A 13,939-nucleotide genomic window follows, 5' to 3' on the forward strand; every position below is an offset into this window, starting at 1 on the left:
TCCAAACTGAAAAACTGAGTTCTTGCGAACTAAGTCATATAATGGTTGTGCCAATAATGAAAACTGTTGAATAAATCTTCTAAAATATGAACACAATCCAAGAAAACTATGAACTGTTTTAGCGTTATGCGGCACTGGAAAATTAACAACTGATTCTATATTCTTCCCGTCAGGTTGTATCCCTTCTTTAGAAATTATATAGACTAGATAGTTTATTTTTGATTCCATGAATCTACACTTATCTAAACGCAGCTCTAATTTATTATTTACTAGTCTGTCGAACACTTCTGTCAAAATTTGTAAATGTTCGTCAGCAGATTTCGTGGCGATCATTATATCATCTAAATATATCGCTATTTTTCCTGATCTGATCAAATCGTCAAAAACTTGGTTCACAAAACGTTGGAAAACCGAAGGTGCATTTCTAAACCCGAAAGGCATTTTTAAAAATTCAAACTGTCCTAATGGAGTTACGAAAGCAGTATATTTAATAGAATCCTCACTCATGTGCACGTGATAAAAAGCACTCTTTAAATCTAACAATGAAAATAAAGTTTTACCCGCCAGTCGATCAAGTAAATCGTCGATTAATGGTAGTGGATAGTTATCTTTCAATGTGACTTTGTTCAAAGTTCTGAAATCTACGCATAATCGGGTATCACCTGTTTTCTTTTTAATCAGAACAATAGGAGATGCATACTCTGAATTACTAGGCCTCACAACTTTTTTTCTCATTAACTCGTCAATAATTAACTCTACTTGTTGCTTTTCGTGATATGATAGCCTACGTGGATGGTATTGGAAGGGTTTATCATCATTTAAAATTAATTTCATTTCGCACTTTATCTCAGGTTCATCTGGACGTTTGCGGTTTACATAATCTTCATACAACATATTAAATTTCTTTCTAGTATTGTAGTCAACATCACTATTATTAACACTAATCTCATGAATTGGTTCATAGTATTCAATATTCATTAAATCGTTAATAGTATTTTCATCACAATCTTTATTCTTTTGATTAAAATTAATTAAATGTTCAGTTGGATCATGTTGTATTACTAATTTTAATTTAGCTTTCTTCAAAAAATCTCTTCCTAATAGAACTGGGTAACTCATAGTTTCATTAGCTACTATGAATAATTTAAGATTTATTTTTTATTATCATATAAAACTGTGCATACTATTTGTCCAAGTATTTGTAAATGACTTTTGTTTATACCACAAAAATTTAAAATTTTACATTTTTCTTGATTTATTAACTTAACAAGTGGCACGAACTGTTGGCGTATAAAACTGATTGGACTACCAGTGTCAATTAATGATTCTAAATAAAGTGACTGATCAATATTTGAATAATTAAAACTAAATTTTATATTTCTTACGTATTCGTTATCACCCTCAACAGCGTCGGCATAATGAACTTGCGTTTTCCTCATTGAGCAGTCAGCTGCTCGATGTCCCATTTGCGCACAAACGTAACACGCCCTCGGCTCCCGCTTTGGTTTGCGGCATTCAGCTGCAACATGCCCAAGAGAGTTGCAATTATAGCAACGAGTCGATGCAGAAACCACAAAATCGGCTGATGTTGATTTTTCATTCGAAGTGTTCTGGCGAACAGTCAATGATTGTTTTGGTGTTGCTGGTTTTGGAAGACTTATTTTGTGGAACGCTTCCAACAGTTGGTACTTGTCACGGAAACATTGTAATTTAGCTTGTGAACATAAACCATAGTCTGGAATCCCCTCCACAATGTACTCCAGCAGCTCAGTTTCTTCAATGCACAACTTACCCGCGAGAATGGTCTTATCGTAAAAATATTCTTCAAAAGTCTCATTTGTTTGCCACCTTCTGGCTTCAAATGTACGTTTCAGCTGCAGTTTAGTTGAGCGGTCTTCAAACAGTTTCCCCATATCGTTTATTAGGGTTTCAATTGGTACAGTCATTAAATCGTTTCTTGTATGTAGCCACTTTAACGCCTTTCCATTGAGTTTGTTAGAAATCAGTGCTCTAGTATTATTATCATCCAGATTATAAGCCGTTCGGATACTTTGTAATTGTGCTTCCCAAAGCTGAAAATTATCACCAGTTCCAGAAAATTCGGACAGCAATTCTTTTATAGTTGAAAAATTAACTTTATTATTTAACGCGTAATCTTTTTTTCATTCTGTTGGCTTTCTTTTTTTAATGTTTTATTTTCTCTCATTAAAATTTCTTTTTCTCGTCTTTCTATGTTTAGCTCTCGTTTTAACAGTTTGAGCTCCCATTTCAAGAGTTCATTTTCGTTCTCCTTTAACGAATTGACTTGTGCAGCAGAGACACTGTTATTATTTTCTTCTCGCTCAATATTTGTGTTCATAACACTCATTCGACTCATATTCGCTGTCATTTGTTCTGTTATCATTTGTTTCTGACTTACAATTTCACTCATTTGATTCTTCTTTTTATGTGTTTGTATAATTTGTTGTTCCTCAAGAATATGATTGTCATCTTCTTCAGAGTTACTATTGTTGTTGCTTGCGCATGCATCGGCGTCGGCGCCAACATGTTCCGTAAGCGTCACATCATTTAATATTTTTGTCGTTTTTCCTAGAAAAACACCACGGCGTTCCTCAGGTATTTGAATTAATCGGCGAATTAATTCGTTTTTATTACCACTTGTTTTACATCCAAGCTCCTCCAACCAAGCTTTTAATTCAACTAAAGTATAAAGCTGAAGTTTTTTGATGTCAGACATTTTATTAATGTTGAGTAATCCCACTTCTGATATTTTAAGCAATAGTTTTTCCTTTATTTTTAACACGTTTCAATTTCTTACTCTTCTCGTACAATGCTTAACTATAACTAACTCGTTTCATACTGTATGTCAAAAACTATGTGTCACTTTTAATTTAGCGTTGCCACAATACCAATATTAATAAAAATTATAATATATTATAAACATTAATAAATAAGAATAATAAAATAAATCAAATTAATTTAATTAAATAAAATTTTATTACCTGATTAATATACCAAAACAAAAACCAACCTAAACCGTTTAAAAGACAAATCTTTATAAATAATTGAGGTCCATATTGAACCAATATTAATAAAAAATTATAATGTATAATAAATATTAATAAAGAAGAATAAATAAATAAAAATAATTAAATTAAGTAAATAAACTTTTATAACTTGATCAATGTACCAAAATATCCTTAATTTTGATCTTTGTTCACTAACTGTTGTGTCAATAGCTTAGTTAAAATTAATGCAAGTGTTTGAAAAACAAAAAGGTTTAAAACCAGACAGCTCACTCAGCCCATGATCTATCTAATGTTTATAGATAGATTATGATCTTTGTAGACGTTTATAGACTCATTTAGCCTAAGCCATTTCTTACGTTTATAGATATTATTCAAATATAAAATATAAGAGCCAAAATTAAAGTAGAGAACTGGTACATCTATCGAAGTAAAACTGGTATTACAAAGCTCCAGTATTCCCGAATGATATAGTAAGAACACACTGTGGTGTACATAATCGAAAGAAAGTAAGAATGAATGGAATAGAATCCTTAGTGAAAAATTATAAAATTTAATATTAACAAAACCAAATTTATGCAAGTAGCTAATCTGAGTAGCAGTTATTCTTACTGTTATCCTTCAAGAGCAAACTAATAGAACATGTAAACTCTGTTCAATTCTCTGAGCACATTATTTCATTAATACTATGAAATAAGTTCAACCAAAAATTTTTGAAACGTGTTTTGTCATTAATACTTTGAAAACGTACAACTGGAAGTTCTTTATCGTGTGTGATAATAAGCAATATTATTAACGAAGTTGCAGGTACACCAATCATTGGTAGAGCCAACTTCATTGTAGGTCTTTAAAATCTGACCGATATAGAAAAATAAACTGAGCAATATCCAAACATTCGAGACAAAATTCTTATGACAAAAAGCTCAGAATATCAGTGTTTAACTTTAGTTGTGTATGTGCTCGAGAATAAATAATTCAAATGGGTTCGACATACTCTAAAAGTAGACGATATAGGACTACCTCAAAAATAACTGTAGCCAGATCAATAGATTTATAATGGCGATTTTTTTAATATTAATCGTTTTTTTTTAATGTAGGCATTTTTTTTATTTGCACTTAGAATTTTTTTTAGTGCTATTAGTTGGCAGTTTGACTTCTTTCTCCTTTTTTTTTATATTAATGGATAGTTGTAGTATGCGGTATGGAAGTGAGGGGATATTAAATGCATAATTAATATAAATTGAACAATAATTAAGTATGTTATGAGGACATTTTCAATGTTTGACTTATTTACTTTAATACATAATTGTTTAAATAGAGGAGATGTAGGGTACATATATGCTATAAGTTGAATAAAACTGAACAATTATGGTATGTAATGAGAACAGTTTCAAAATGTTGCTTATTTATTTTTGTGTAAATGTAAATTTTAGCAATTTATTTTATATTTTTTTTACTCAAATTTTCTCATATTGATTGAATTAAATAAAATAAAATTATACAATGTTGCTGGCATTGGCATACTTACACCTTTTGGTATGTGATAACCATTTATGACAGCATCTGACTGCAAACTTCTGCCATTCGCTATGACCACGGGAAACATTCTACAGTTATGTAATTAAAAAATTATTGCAATTATTTTTATAAAAAAAAAAAATCATATAACTATAAATCAACCAATCGAAATTAATTACCTTAATGTTTCCTTTATGCAGGCTCTTAAGTATGGAATTTGTTCGAGTACGTTTTGGTTGATTTCTGTTTCCTGTGTAGGAAATACTTGTTTCAGTTCTTCAAAGAGTTTTTGCTGTTTGTCAGGATTTTTTGCCAATTGATAAATGGTTGATGAAGCTGCAACCGATGTCTATCAATTTGAAACAATTTGAAAAATTTATAATATATTCTTTATATAAAAATCACAGTGAAAATACCGTATCAACTCCAACCAAAAACATATCCAAAGCTAAAATAGCAGCCAATTTTCGGTCACCAGTTTTATTTACAATTCTCTCAACGATTGAGATATCGGCTTCATCTTTTGGTGTCACGCAAGATTCGGATTTATCCATAGTACGACTTATATTTTTCATACACACTCTTTAATGTTTCCCATTAAAATGAAACATTAAAATGATTGTTAATTGCATTAAATCACTTTGTCACTTACTCAGTAAAACTATCCAATGCCTTTACAAAACTTCTGTATGCTTTTGTCGGATAGAAACGCCAAAGTGGCATACGTAATTCAAGCTCCGGCACAGCCCAGAAAAATGTATTAATGGCATCAATTATCTGTTGCGACTCTTCACTGCCATTCGGTGTTAAACAACCCAAGCGTGTGTTCAAAAATACACGTCCAACAGCTAAAGTACAAATGCAACAAAATGCAGTATGAATAGTCTTTTTTTTTGTTTTGTAAATAAATTGCAGACTTTTATAGAAACTCACATTCAAGTGCCCATTTGTATAGTTCGTGTAGGAAATTTGCTGGCAGTTCGTCATTTTCATTCCGCATTTCATGGACTCTACAATAGGTGTTTAATTAAAATCTTCATTGTTTTCTTAATAGATATGCAAACACAACTATAAAAAAAAAATTTTTTTCTTTTAATTTAACTATACCTGCTCATAAACTCTGTAGCTATATCATTTAGTGGTGGTATATATTTTTTAGCAGTTTGAGGTTGTAATAAAATTTGCTGCACTTCTTGACGAAAGAGTTCCCAATTTTTGCCATGACTATTTGAAAAAAAATATATAAAATTACAACTTGTTTTGAAAAATATTACAACCATTCACTTACACTCCAATCAGCCCTGCTACATCACCGAAAAAGTCTCGACGCAAATGTCCCTTGTAGTGCTTTAAAGACGGCATTGAAGGCCTGAAGGCAAAAAGTTAATTTAATGCAAATTTACAAGTGAAAAAAAAATTAATTTTTAAATAAAATACATCAAAATATGAAAATAAAAAGCGAATTTGAAAATATATATAATTATGTTATCAAATAATAAAAAATATTAAAAATACTAAAAAATATTATTATTTTAAACTAGGGTTAGGCACAGTTTTTTCTTGTTCAAACATAAGCTCTGAAAAAAATTACATATTGTGTTAATATATATAATATATATTGCACAATAGGTATATAACACATGTATTATGATTGTATTCTTTGTAAACATTATAAATATGGTATATAATTTTAAAAACCAATATATAGCATTAAATAAGACACTGTAGGATCAGTAATAGTTTCATAAATGATTAGACTTTGTAAATATTTAATTTTTCAAAACAGCATTAAATAAGTTAGTAATATTTTTTTATAACACATTATTTATTGTGCAAAATTAACTTTATTTAATTTTTTTTTTTTAAATATTCGAAATTATTTAACAAACTAGTCATTCTGAAATATATATATCATATATATGTCCGATTTTTTTATCTTATACGAGTATCTATACTGTTGGTTAGTTGTACCTCAGTAAGCGATTTTTCGCATTTTGCTACCACATTCCTCACAAAAATCCCAAATACAGAAAAGTATAGATTAAATCTATCCCGTTAAATTTAGATAATTTAAAGGTCTCTCGTCTTCACCGATAAACAGTCTGATAAACTGTCAAAGAAGTATCTTTCTAAAAATCTATTTCTTCTGAACGCCAAAGCCGGGCATTTACATAGAAAATGTATTATGGTTTCTTTTTCCTGCGAATTTACACAACTTCTGCAGTGAGGATTATGAGGATTACGCAGTTTCTCTGCGTACGAGTATATATATAGTACAATAATTTTGAACATTTCTCTCAAAAAAATTTTGTATACCTTAAGTATATATATAATATAAAATTATTACATAAAACAATAAAAACTCCGGTGGTGTGTACCAAACAAGCTTACTTAAGCCGGTATTCTATCTTCTTCAAAGCAATAACAGTTTAAAACAATGTGTATATACAATGACAAAATGTTCTGGTAAAATTTTTACGAACCCCGTTTTGTCTCACAAATGCTTTGTTTTTATTCCAAAAACAAAACATGTATCTTAAAATTCAAAAAAAAAATGTGATTTTTAATTTTAAGTTATGTTGAGCCTTTTCTGAGTTAATGCATCTGGGCAGTTTTACTCTTTGATAGCTGCGGGTTTTCTGCAGATTCCCACCCATCTCACTGACTAATTTGTGGATTCCTCATAAGTCTCGTGATTATTCAATGACTGATCTAAGATCGGCGTACCGCTCCGTGCGATTAGTGATTACTCTGAGATTAGATAGTGCTAAATAGGGCAGCCTGTCGCTTTTTGCATATACCTTCAGAGCTACATAAAAATAACTATTCGCTTATTCATGTATTCGTAAGTACACTTACAGTTTCTATGTACGATTTTACATAAACGACATATCGTTTCATACATTTAAGGACCATCCATATATTTCCATTGCTTTCAAATCCAAAGCGATATTTGAGTTTGGAAAAATTGGTGTACTGTCTTATAGCTCTATGAGATGATATTCAATTTGTTTTTAAATATCGTAAATATCAAAAACGCCTTAAAATCCGGCAAACCTATATAAACTCAAATGTCAATTTTTTCTTTTAGTAAGTAACACCACTACAGTAGATTTTTTTTTAAACAATTAAAATTAATTATTAAAGAATATTAATTAATGAATTATTATTATTAATTATTAAAGAAACTTTTTATTATATTGTTAATTATATTATACGCATGCAATATTTCCACTTCAGATATGAACTTAAAAATCAAGTACGACAACTTTAAGGAGAGATTATACTCAAGATATCAAATTTATTAAGAGTTTTAAGAGAAATAAAATTTATGACTATTTTTTTTTATGTTATATATATATATTATCTAAAACTCAACACCAGAATTTTGGCAGCAGATCTGTGAATTTTGTATTTTATAGATATTTTTAGTTGTCACTACCAATACTCATTTTGGAAAATTTCTACTTATTTTATAAGTCTTGGTTTTGTATTATATTAAAATAATTTTTAAATCTAAAAAGTTTCTTTTAAATAAACGTGAAGTATTTTGACTTACTTTGAAAACTCCTTAGCAATAATATAAATCACTTAAGTTTTATTCTTCTACAATTTCTAATAAATATCAATCATTTGTCAATCTTTTTTTTTTTTGTTTTTTTGGTTACTTCTAATAAAAATACTTTCTTAGTTGTTGTAACTGAAAGACTGAAGTTTCTCTACATAACGTATATATGACAAAAAAGTACATACATGCTTGTAGATATTAAATAGAACCTTTCCGAATGCCACAATGATTTGAGACATATCCAATATTACGAGCATTAGCTCATGGTAACTAATCAAATTGTTCAAAAAACAGAAGGTATAAGTAGATTTCATTGACATAACAATAATAAGCTTTTTTCTATCTATTATATCAACAACGATAGACAGATACAATGTAAAATGAGGAATAATAAAAATTGTTGCGTGCAGACAAACTGACGGCGACTACATCATTTAACATATAACAACAAAGCTTTTCACTTAAAAATATTTTTATGATATATAGCTATATATAGGATTATATACTGCATATATATATATATATATATATATGATATATGGGCTAATATAATATGAAATGAACATGCAGAATAAAAATACTGTGAACACACTTCACAGTAAAAGAAAATATGCAGCAGTCTTATGTATTTAGATATGTAAATATCTTATAGATAAATTTTTAAAATGTGTACAAAGAAATAAAATAAACAAAAACAAAATTAGCAAATTAAATAAGGAAAATGTAATTCAAAAAAGCCGCGCTTTTATTTTTAGTTTTTATTATCATTATTATTGTTTTTCTTTTTTATTATATTATTTTTTTTTAATTATTGTTTTTTTTTATAATTTTTTTCCAAATATTTTTTTTTGTTATAATATTTTTTTTAAACCAAGCCTCATTTGCCCAAAATTAAATTATGCCAAAATTCAAGTTTTTTGTTTGGTCATTTTTTTTTGTGTTTTAATAAAAATTCAACTATTTTTTATTGAGAAATTTTTCTAACATGCGTTTTTAATTCAGTTTTGCATATATGGTACGAGTTGGAACTAAGTTGAAGTCACCACCAGGTGTGAACTGCAAATCACTCAGTAAACCCGCCAAGCACCAACAAAGAAAATATTTATTAATAAACAATGCTTTGAAGAATTACAAAAACAGAGACAAGAGAAGACAAGACGGACGTACTAGAAATGTCAACAATATTTTTCAAAGTGTTTAACCTTCATAAATTGAACTTGTCGGACAACCAAACAAGTCCATTGTTGGCTGCTAGGTATTTGCTCTCACTTTGGTATTTGCTATGTATTTTACTATTTACATCTTTTGTTGGTTTTCTGGTATTACAATTTCATTGTCGGTTAAGTGTGGGAATTTTTGAATATTAATTACAATTTAATTAATTAAATTTGGTAATATAAATTTTTAAATTTGCAAAGTCATCACATATACATAAATAAGAAGTACCAACAGGGTAGGCTGGTCAGAGTTAATCATTTTATTTGGTTTCTGTTTCTATTATTAAGTTTCTTGTTATTTTTACATACAGTGATATATGTTATTTCAAGTAAATTTAACACAGCTCTAACAGGTTACATTAAACATATATTTTTATTTGTTTTTTTTCTGACGTATCTAGCCTTCATCGTGATCGGGTATTGTCATTAGGCCATACACTGTGAGCATGAGTCTATAACCATGAAAATGGATATGAAATCATAACAGTTACTTTATAACTGCAGGTTTAGGTACATGATTAATATTCTAATGTATATCCGGTAAATAGACTTCACCATGTCCGGGTATTGTCATTAGGCAATACACCGTGTGCATAGGAGCATTATCATGAAAATGAATGTGGGACCATGACAGTAACGAAGCTTCAATGAGTAGATAACTGGAGGTTTGGATACATGAAGAATATAATCTAACGTATCTCCGGTGACTAGCCGACATCGTATCCGGATATTGTCATTAGATTATACACTGTGGGCATGGATCTATAGCCATGAAAATGGATATAGAGCCATGACAATGACGAAGCTTTAGTTAGTAGATAACTGATGGTTTGGATATATGAATAATGTAATCTGTAAAAAGTTTACAGTAGAAAAAAGTTTTTCAACTTTCAAGAGCTTTATATAGAACTAAAGATAGTAATATATATCAGATAAAGTTAATAAAACTTGCCGCAATATTCTTAGTAGGATTCACGACAATTTTGGACAATCACTAAGTATGTATTTTGTACTCTACATATGCAAATATACCCATATAAGATAAGAGTCCACTAGACCGAGCGCTGCAACCTTAATTGACCTTTTGTACTGCAATAGGTGCTAATTCAATAGAATAGGTGCTACGTGCTTCTTTGGAAGTTTTTAATTACAAATAGGGTTAAAAATACCTGCCCCAGTATTATCAGTATTATCTATTACAAAAATTGTAAGTCTAAGTCTAACTCACTGCCAAGTAAATATAACAATCTATTATATTTGTTAGTTTTTCTTTTTGTTGATAGGAAAGCTCTTGATAGGAAAGCTCACCTCAACCAAATAAGCTATTAACAATTTCAAGTACTGTATGTCTTCACACAAGAAATACATACCTTTTCTAGATTATATAGACTTAACAAAGTACAGAACTCAAAATGCCTTATTGAATAATGGAATTTTCAAAAGCTCATAAATTAGATTAATAATATTTTTAAACTCATATCAAATTTAACCATTATGGGTAAATTTAATCATTATAAGATCGCTAACGATAGTTCAAATCTTTCAAATTAGCAAATAAACGATGATTTAAGCACTTAATTCTAATGCTCCCGTCTTTCAGTGTCAAATGACTGTGATGTCAAGTATGCTGAGACTAGCCTCTTTTGTCACATTCTGTATTATTAAACATACGTACATAATTAACAGGAACTTTTAATTTTAATTTAGATAAAAAAATAAATTACAATAAATTATACAATTAAATAAATTATAAAATGTATTGCCCTGTGCAAAGATTCTAATGACCTCGAAGTTATCACAACAGTAATTTATTAACTTTAAGAACAACTTAAGGTTTCGAGTTTTAAGATCTACACATCTTAAGAGATAATCAATTACATCACAATTAAATAAACATTTTAGCGGATATAAAACAGTTATTAATTATATGACTTCATTTTTATGATTTCCTTTGACTCTACTCTACCGCTAATTGTCTTAGGCTTAGTCTAAATATACTTTCACAATACGTACAATCCAAACGAATCACAAATGCTGTATAAATGCAAATTCCTATAGTTAAGCTTTGAGATACTTATATTTATCTCAATACAAAATAGTTTTATCACAATGAAGTCACGTCAATCTTTTTGGAGCTGTGAATAGAAATCTCATCAATTTTTTGAAATTTTCTTACACTTTTTCACTACTCAATAAATCTCGAAGCACTCATGACAGGAATATAAATTTTTAATATACATTTTAAAAATGCAAGCATTGTTGAAAAGATATAAATGCCAAAATCTATGAATGAATGTGGAAGTGCACTTCGTATTTTTTTTTTTCAAAGATACACAAAGTTAAGGTAAAATAAAAACTGATTAAATATAAACTTATTTTAAGTTTATTTTAGTTTGTCTTTTTTAATTTAATATTTTTGCTTTTAGTGTGAAGTGTTTTTTAAAATCTGTAGTATATTACAGATTGCAGATTTAGGGTTGTCCCTTAAATAAATAAATATATTTAACTTATCTATCTATATCTTTATATATCAATAGATCATTTTTGTACTAACGTGGTTTGAATTCGAGCATTAATATCTTGATTTAAAAACGAAAAAAAAGTAATCTGTTAGAGGCAGAAAAATCAGAGGCGAAATACATGTTTAAAAGACTTCTAGTAAAAAAATTGGCAGTCCTTCCTTAGACCAAAAAATCATTTCTCGAACTTATGCCAAACAAGTTGGGAAAACTCTATATATAATATATATAAAACGGATATATATATATAAACCAAATTAGGCGTCATTCTGTTATATATTATTAAATTTTATAGTGTATACCAGTGCTATCCAGTCCAGATGCAATCGCGGGCTAATACAAATCAATGTACAAATTGGAGGGTCGCAAAAACAAATACATACGCTCATAGTTGTTTTGGAGAAAAGAAAAAATACGGTTATAACGTTAAATTTAGTGTTATTAATTAATAACAATTATAGTAGATTAGAAACAAGTACATTAGATTTTTACCTAATGTACTTGAAAAGTTTGGGAAAATAAATTCTTTAATCTGAAGATAGTGAAAGACTGAGTCATAGAGTGAAAGAAGACTAACATATCTTTTGTGCCTGAAACTGCTACATGTATGTTATTAGTATAAAGTATATTCAAATAACTTACATGATGTGTGATCTCAAGACTACTAAAATATTAAATAGTTTAAAGTTTAAAGAACCTCAATATTCTAAAACCAATAAAAATAAAAATGACTTCCTATATATAGTTTGTTATATTCAGGTCTTTCCAAATCTAAGAACGTCAATATTCTGAAAAGAAATCAGTCTTTATAGTAGTCGACATATATTTTGTTTTATATATGTCTATCTATATTAGCAGAGTTATTGTTTGTTAAATGCAGATATATTCGAAAGAACTTCAATGATGGAACCTCAATATATTTATATTAGCAGAGTTATTGTTTGTTAAATATAGATCTATTCGAAAGAACTTTAATGTAGGAACCTCAATATATCTATATTAACAGAGTTATTCTTTGTTAAATGAAGATATATATGAAAGAACTTCAATATTGGAACTTGAATATATCTAAATTAGCAGAATTATTGTTTGTTAAATACAGAACTATTTGAAAGAACTTCAATGTAGGAAACTCAATAATATATATATATCTACATATCTATATATGTGTTTGAAAGCACTTCTATGTAGTAAACTCAATATATCTATATTAATAGAGTTATTGTTTGTTAAATGAAGATATATACGAAAGAACTTCAATATTGGAAGTTGAATAATCTAAATTAGCAGAATTATTGTTTGTTAAATACAGAACAAATGAAAGAACTTCAACGTAGGAACCGCAATATCTACATATCTATATATGTATTCGAATGCACTTCAATGTAGGACCCTAAATATATCTATATTAGCAGAATTATTGTTTGTTAAATACAGATGTATTCGAAAGCACTTCTATGTAGTAACCTCAATATATTTATATTAACAAAGTTATTGTTTGTTAAATACAGATCTATTCGAAAGAACTTTAATCTAGAAACTAAAATTATTATTATTATTATTTTTTTAACTATTAATATTTAATAAATGCTAGCTTTTCGAACGCCTTTACTAATTGAAAATTTAAATAACTTTTAATGAGTACTAAACTAAACATTTATTGCTATACAATTTGTATATAAAAAAATGCATATTTAGGAGCATTAGAAAGTCGTTATCGTAAAACTATTGTAATATTTCTATTATAAACTTGCGTGTTTAACATGGTCAATACAATAAAAAAAAAAAAAAAAGTAACTGACATCTCACGCACTTTTGTAATGTTTCAGCTAATTTAGGCAATTTAAATTGAAATTGGCTCTCACTCTTAAGATGAATTTCATCTTCTACAGATACAGATACAGATACTATAGAAATGTTGTTTTATTTCACGCAGAAATTTTATTAGCTTTTTAGTACCTTAAGGTTGCAACACAGTAAACTTATGCAAGAAACATAAAAAATTTATATCTAAAAGTTAAAAAAATGATTTAACTACATTGTATTTTATTAAAAAGTTAAACATTGCGTTGTATTACGTATGTATATATA

General features: G+C 28.4%; 2 protein-coding genes across 2 annotated transcripts; both read right to left on the reverse strand.

Moving 5' to 3' along the window:
• Window positions 1-1,058: 1,058 nt before the first annotated feature.
• LOC119680303 lies at window positions 1,059-2,152 on the reverse strand. Its single transcript, XM_038093056.1, has 2 exons — window positions 1,386-2,152; window positions 1,059-1,327 (listed from the first exon to the last, which is right to left on the reverse strand). Exons 1-2 carry the CDS (start codon window positions 1,944-1,946, stop codon window positions 1,319-1,321), a joined length of 570 nt encoding a protein of 189 aa, XP_037948984.1. The 5' UTR covers window positions 1,947-2,152; the 3' UTR covers window positions 1,059-1,318.
• A 1,529-nt stretch (window positions 2,153-3,681) lies between these two features.
• Window positions 3,682-5,916, reverse strand: LOC119676987 (probable cytochrome P450 49a1). Its single transcript, XM_038088254.1, has 8 exons — window positions 5,833-5,916; window positions 5,652-5,768; window positions 5,478-5,554; window positions 5,197-5,392; window positions 4,961-5,126; window positions 4,724-4,893; window positions 4,529-4,633; window positions 3,682-3,871 (listed from the first exon to the last, which is right to left on the reverse strand). Exons 1-8 carry the CDS (start codon window positions 5,904-5,906, stop codon window positions 3,682-3,684), a joined length of 1,095 nt encoding a protein of 364 aa, XP_037944182.1. The 5' UTR covers window positions 5,907-5,916.
• Between the last annotated feature and the right edge of the window lie 8,023 nt (window positions 5,917-13,939).

This window comes from Teleopsis dalmanni, chromosome 2 (assembly GCF_002237135.1).
Source record: "Teleopsis dalmanni isolate 2A chromosome 2, ASM223713v2, whole genome shotgun sequence".
NCBI lineage: Eukaryota > Metazoa > Arthropoda > Insecta > Diptera > Diopsidae > Teleopsis > Teleopsis dalmanni.